This window comes from Sinocyclocheilus anshuiensis, unplaced genomic scaffold (genome assembly GCF_001515605.1).
Source record: "Sinocyclocheilus anshuiensis isolate Anshui unplaced genomic scaffold, SAMN03320099.WGS_v1.1 scaffold2753, whole genome shotgun sequence".
Classification (NCBI taxonomy): domain Eukaryota; kingdom Metazoa; phylum Chordata; class Actinopteri; order Cypriniformes; family Cyprinidae; genus Sinocyclocheilus; species Sinocyclocheilus anshuiensis.
This window is the reverse complement of record NW_015551160.1, coordinates 25,568-32,588: the sequence shown is the minus strand read 5'-3', so window position 1 is coordinate 32,588 and position 7,021 is coordinate 25,568. Positions and strand designations below refer to the sequence as shown.

The following is a 7,021-nucleotide window of genomic DNA, read 5'->3' as shown; positions in this document are numbered from 1 at the left end:
ACTTCTGTAGGTGAAGCTGGATCACGAATGATTCGAGCAAACATAGACGCATTAATGTAGATCGGGGGCGCATTCTCTTCAAAAACAAACGTAATCCACTGCGTCTTCAACAGCTCAGATGTCGGGAGTAAATGACGTCTGCTATGTTCATTATTACATCCAACAACAGAACACCTCAATCGCTTAGGAGTCATTCTTGTCTACATCTGCTCCAGCGGTGAAATGGCGGACTGATGACAGCTCACTCAGGGCGGGTCTGAGGTAAGACACCAGTCCAGTCTGTGCTGAAACGCTACTGTCAATCAAACTATCGTGGGACGTGTGACGTCACACAGACAGGCATCTGAGATCGGCTCGATTTGAGAAAAGGGAAAACATTTAACCAGATTAAAAAAAAAACACTAGGTGGATTTTTATCATTATAGGGTGGTTGTGTACACACACTGCCAACACACATTTTAATTCAAACAACTTGTAAAAGTGCATGTAGCATCCTTAAGATGCACAGAAGCACAATTTACACCTAATCTGAGGCTGGTAAAAGCAATGCTACTCATCTCCAGCGCCCGTGCGTATGACAAACTGTTATCGGCAGCAGTGATGCAACATGCCGTTCTCTCCATGCTGAACTGCTTCAAAGACTTTAGATCCAGAGACGGTGCACTCCTATTACTTATGAATTGGAGAAAGTGTAACACACAATATGGCGGAATAGACCTGCCTTTTCAATAAATGAGCTGATCACAGTATAGAAACAGTCATTGTTCTAAGACGCGCTAGGACTGCACATGTGCATTGGCTGGTCTAGCCTAAAAAAAAGCTTTTGTAACGCTATTGGAGCATAAAAAAACATTTATGAGGCAGTTGTCAGATTTTATTAGTGATTTCAAATAAGAAATTTAATCATAAGGTTGGTGAAAAAAGATAGGAGCTGCACTTGCATGCCTGGGAAGCGTTTTAAAGATGGCTGCCGAGTGAAATGACTTGTCTTATGACTGTTTCTCAATTCCAAGCACACAAAGAATGGACTTATTTTCTTTGTGAAACGTGAGCAGATTAATTGATGGTAATATTAATTCTGCTACAGTTACTACTGGCAGCTGATATAAATAATTATAATGGATTTTAATGAATTGTAATTATTTATATACATTTACCTTTTGAGCTAATGAGCTACATCCAAGTATTGATAAAATATTCAAATTAAAACAAATAATTACTTGTAAAACTACATGTTTATTATATATATATATATATACATATATTACTGAAGCACATGAAAGTGCAACATAATTTACGTCACACAGGCAGTTAGCGTCTGTTTCTATGGGCCACTACATGTAAGCCGCCCTCCATATTGGAACATCAAAGCCGGTATGTGAACACTCGACTGTGACTGTTGACCATGTGTCTGCAAACACATATATACATATCTATATCAGCAATAAACTTCAGCTGATGATTTTGTTAAACTAACACAATATAACAACACAAAGGTGTTAGCTGTAAAAGTCCAAAACAGCGCTAATGTGAAGAGAACCAGGCTGATTACATCAGAGATGGAAAAGAGAAAGCCTTAATTATTCAGTCCAGTGTGTGTTTGCCTTTAAAACACGAGCCCTGTCATATTCCGTGATTGTTTCCTCAGACACCGCACTGTGTCTGAAATACAGACTGAACGGAAGATCAAAATATCCCACCGCTGAATGGCCAGATGAGGCGCAAACTACGATTCTCGGCTGGATAAAGGAAACCAGCGTCTCACTAGTAAAGTTGTGATGGATGAGGATTTCAATCAAGGTAATGCCGATTGCGGTGACATACAGGAGTTGTACACTAAGCACGTTTGAGTCTGTTTTATTGATGCACAATCAAACCATTTATGTGTGCTCTCAACACACTGACTTGTTGTATTTATGCACAGACACATTTCAGTACATTTGTGTTGTTTCCACACAGATTTAGGATAATGGTTTGATTTGTCATGTGCTGTGTTTAGTAATACTGAATGGATCTGTGTGCTGTAGTAGATATATACAGTCAACTGAAGGTGATTGATTTAGGGTTTTTTTTGGCATCTCTGTGTGATCAGATCGGTATTGCAACTTGCCTAAAATGTAAACAAGCTCAAACTAAGCTCAAACAAGTTTTCAAACTAAAACTTGTAAACAAGTTTTTTTTTTAAACATTTGTTTATTTGGTGTCCTTTTGGAATCTCCAAAAAGAGTGTGATTAATTGTGATTAACTGCGTTGAAAAATATGTAAAGAGGAAATGAGAGGACAAAGTTAAACCGGCATGAAAGTTGCCTTTCTTCCCTATTGTGGCATATATCCAACTGTAATGGCTTCTGGAACAAGAAAATCTGTTACTCTGTGTCTAAACCAGACACGAGCGGCACGACAAGACTAAAGACAATAAAGCTCATTATAGAACCCATTATAATATTATTTTGTCGACATTTGATGCAGTGCATCGCGACAAATCCCTGATTGTCCCATTCTATTTCTAACAAACTCCAAGTGCTCACACTGCTTCTGACGTTAAAAAGAAATGGTTTGGAATGTTTGCTTTGTCACAGCCAGTATAGATATGATGTTTTATGTAAGGTGCCTCCTACTGTATTTAAAGGAAAATCCTGCTTTAGTTTAGTAATAACTGCATATTTCATTAACATTTACTTATAAAATTAATATATTAATTTATAAATTGATAGCAAATCTGAAAATATATATACATTGAATCTGGTTCTCTTTAAAAAAAGGACACCCCTACCTATATATATACACACACACATAGACACTGAGGAATTGAAATAATAAAACGTCATGCTTGACATACTTTAGCTTGTCCAATGAGCAGTTTGAGTCCTCCAGTTTTTCAGAGAGCAGCTGGACTCCTGATTGTCCTGGGTGATTGTAGCTCAGATCCAGCTCTCTCAGGTGTGAGGGGTTTGAACTCAGAGCTGAAGACACATAACCACAGCCTTCCTCTGTAACCATACAGCCAGACAATCTACAAATACAGCAATAGTCCATGTGACATCTCTTACACACATTTATACTTATTTCATCCATTAATTATTCCTAAATGGTCATGTCTTAAGGTTTACTTTGTTAAAAATAAACTTCTCCCTCATTAGAAATGCAATAATGTCACTATCAGTATATGATGTCAATGATATAAAAACAAAACAAAACAAAAAAGCTAAAACGCCATGTAAACATTATAAATAAAATGATGGAAACGGCTGTCCAGTGGAGTTGTGTCACTGGTGTTACTGCTAAACAAACAACACTTGTTAAGAAAAAAATCCAGACTTTTGACATCACTTTCTATTTACATCTATTTGACATCACTTTCTACTGTCCTTTCACCTTGGGAGAATACATATCGTCATTGTCATGTTGAAAAAATGCCCACCAACGCAAGCAAATGAGCAGAGGGTAGCAGTTCTGTTTCAAGTTGTGTGAATTCATGACAGTATTAATTAAAAAAACCTTCAGCACTCATGCATCCCTATATAAGAGCTTTACTACCACCAAATTTTACTGTGGGAACCAGGCACTCTCACTGTACTCCTCCTCTAGCAGCACCTGTTAGATCTGAAATGATTAGGCTAAATTAATTTACTGTGCTTTGGCTACAGTAGGTAGTTTCAGTGTGGACAACAACCATGAATGTCACTTCTTCAGGCTGCATCTTACTCGAATTCGAGGCTGGTGGGGCTCACTGATAGCACCTGCAGATCTCCCATACGCTTTACCGATGCTAATGATAGTAGCAGAGCAGTCTTAAGCGTCAGGGGACGAAGGTCAACGGACTGTAGCGGCTCGAAAGGAGGGCTCTTAAGAGCCCTCAACACGTGGGTAGGTCCCATGCAAGAACGGTGACAGGGCGAGGTGGATTGAGCCTCCTAGACCCTTATAAAAAAGCGAACAACTAGGTTGTTCCTGCCCACTGACTGGCCAGCTATAGGAGCGTGTGAGGCTGCTATGGCTGCTACATAGACCTTGAGCATGGAAGGGGAACAACCCTTATCCCACAGCTCCTGCAGGAAGGACAATATCAGAGATATGTCGCAGGAATTTTGGGTCTGCGCAGCGGGCCATACACCAGGTGGAGAAGACAGACCATTTAAGGGCATAGAGCCACCTTGTAGAGGATGCTCTAGCCTGAGATATAGTGTTTAGCACGCTCTCTGGGAGGTCCGTAGGCTCCCATCGAGAGGCCAGAGGTGCAGAACCCACAGTTCGGGCTGGGGGTGCCATATCATTCTGTTCGCCTGAGAGAGGAGGTCTCGTCTCAGGGGAATGGGCCATGGAGCTGCTATAAGCAGCTGAGACAGCTCTGTGAACCAGTGTTTTGGTCCTCCAGAGCGGGGCCGCCAGCAGAACCTTGTGTTTCCGCTTCTTGATTCACCTGATTACCTGTGGGATCAGGGCGATCGGGGGAAAAGCGTAAAGGAGGAGGTTGGGCCAACGCATCCTTGTCCTTCGGAAAGTAAATTGGGCAGTGAGAGTTGTCTTCTGAGGCGAAGAGGTCGACTTCTGCCTTGCCGAAGATCTCCCAGATTCTCTGAACCGTATGTGGGTGGAGCATCCACTCTTCTGAGGGGATGTTGCTCCGATATAGCATGTCTGCTCCCTTGTTCAACCTGCCTGGCACACCCATGTTGGAAGCGTCTATCTAGACCACCTTCCTTCTGCAGAACATTCCCTGGAGCACACCACGCTCCATCCACCGAGTCTTTCCAAGGGGCCAGAGCTGCTACGCAGGCCCGGTCCACCTTGACATGAAGGCATCCGAGACACCAGGTGTGTGATGGAACTCGCGGTTTCAGCCAGCACTGAAGGGGCCGCATGCGAAGCAGGCTCAGCTGAAGTACCGGAGACGCAGAGGCCATGAGGCCCAGCATCTTCTGAAACGCCTTGAGAGGGCGAGGGGCTCCAACTTTGAATGAGGCCACGAGCTGCTGAATAGCCAGTGCACTTTCTGGCGCGACTACCGCCCTCATTCGGCTGAGTCGAGAACTGTTCCCAGGAACGAGATTTGTTGGCTGGGGGACAGCGCGCTCTTTGGCAAAATTGACCCTGAGTCCCAGGCATTCTAAGTGGCTGAGGAGGAAGGATCTGTAAAATAGTAGCTCATCCTTCGACTGGGCCAAGATGAGCCAGTCATTGAGGTAATTCAAAATGCGGATTCCCATCTGTCTCAGTGGGGAAAGAGCCGCATCCATGCACTTCGTAAAAGTGCGAGGAGCTAGGGACAGTCCAAAGGCAAGGACCGTGTTTTGATATGCCACTCCCTTGAAGGTGAATCTCAAGAATCGTCTGCAGTGGTGGGCTATCTGGATGTAAAAGTAGGCATCTTTCAGATCTAGCAAAAAGAACCAGTCCCCTGGGCACACTTGCGAGAGGATCTGTTTCAATGTAATCATCCTGAACAGCCGTTTCATGAGGGCTTGGTTCAGGTGCCTGAGATCGAGGGTGGGCGACCATTGCCATCCTTTTGGGGACGAGGAAAATAGTGCCTGCGGAAGCCTGACTCGCTTTGGGCTGGGGAAACCATTTCTACGGCTCCTATCACCAGCAAATTCATCACCTCGGAGCGCAGGATGTGTGTCTTTGCTCTAACCGAGGTGGGAACCACGCCGCTGAATCGCGGGGGTCTACGAGCGAATTGCAGTGAATAATCTCGTTTTATTATCCCCAAAACCCAGTCTGGCATGCCAGGCCTCAGTCCGCGTGACAAGGGGTTGGATTAATTTGAGCGGCTGAAAATGTTTCGCTAGACTTAATGCTCTCATAGCGAGAGCAGTCAGCCCCCGTGCGCGCTGCCTCAGCGTGGGCGTGGCCCAGATGCGTCCAATTTGAAGCGGTCAGTGATAATAATCATAAGTGACAGCATTCCCTTTTAATCCGCCTAAAAAGATCAAACCACTCATTAGAAGAGGAGTACTGATGATCTTTGTGTGTAAACACTCAAAATCAAAAGTGCAGCGCGCATTCTGTCAGATCCACTCGTGGCGGACAAGGGGAGGGGCGGGGCCGCCTTCATTGAAGAAGACGAGGCACGAGCAAAGCAGAGCGAGACATGAACTCTCGTAGTGAGAGCGATCTGTCTCAGCGAGCGCAGACTCAGCATGGGCGTGGCCCAGGCGAGAGGCGCATTCAAATACGAAGCGGTCAGCGATATTGAATCATTGTTGACAGCGTTCTGCTCCGATCCTCACATGTAAATACACTGGCGGATCAAAGAGCTGCGTGGAGAGTGATGCATGTGGGGACTTGCCGGCGTTAAATCACTCATGCCTGATCGCTCATCCCCGCGAGTTCGCCATTTCTTCCTCCGAGTAACTGGGAGGAGAGAAACACAAGAGCGGGGGAGGCGGGGCTCAGCGACGCACACACAAATGCGAAGCTGCGAACGTTCTGCTTTGATCTGCCTAGGAGGATTAAGCCGCTCGGTGTAACGAGGGACACTGATCCTCACGTGTAACACATACTGGCAGATCAAGCACGCATGATGTGTGCCAGCATGAATTGCTCAAGCCTGATCGCTCAACCCGCGAGCTCGCCGTTGCTTCCTCCGAGGTAACTGGGTGGAGAGAAACATGAGAGTTGGGAGGCGGGGCCGCCTTCCACGAACGAACAGGGGTAGACTGCTTTCATGGTAAAAGCAGCCCGTCTCCGTGAGCGCAGCTCGTCTCCGTGAGTGCAGCCATAGCGACACACACACACCAATTTGAAGCTGTCAGCTTCCGCAGCGGGGAGAGTGAGCACGCAGGCTCTGTGTCAACGTGATATTGCTCAGACCCGGCTGCTTAGCTCCCAGACGCTGTTTCTCTCTCCGAGGCTCGCTGAGAGAGGAGAAACGGGAGAGCAGGGCTGCCTCATTGAAGGCGGTCCTCGAGCGGAGAAGAGCGAGACTCATGCTCTGAGTGAGCATTCTGTCTCAGTGAAGTGCAGCTCACTGCCCTTCTGCGGCGGATCAAAGAGCAGCGGGGGGAGCGAGCCCGC

General features: G+C 45.7%; 1 protein-coding gene across 1 annotated transcript in view; it reads right to left on the bottom strand.

The window, feature by feature from the left end:
* LOC107663329 (protein NLRC3-like) overlaps positions 1-7,021 on the bottom strand; it is a gene marked incomplete at its 5' end in the record, with an annotated part of 41,068 nt that overhangs the window by 8,484 nt on the left and 25,563 nt on the right. Inside the window, one exon of the mRNA XM_016453538.1 lies at positions 2,841-3,014. Within this exon, the coding sequence (XP_016309024.1) occupies positions 2,841-3,014 (174 nt within the window). The remainder of the gene's footprint in view (positions 1-2,840; positions 3,015-7,021) is intronic.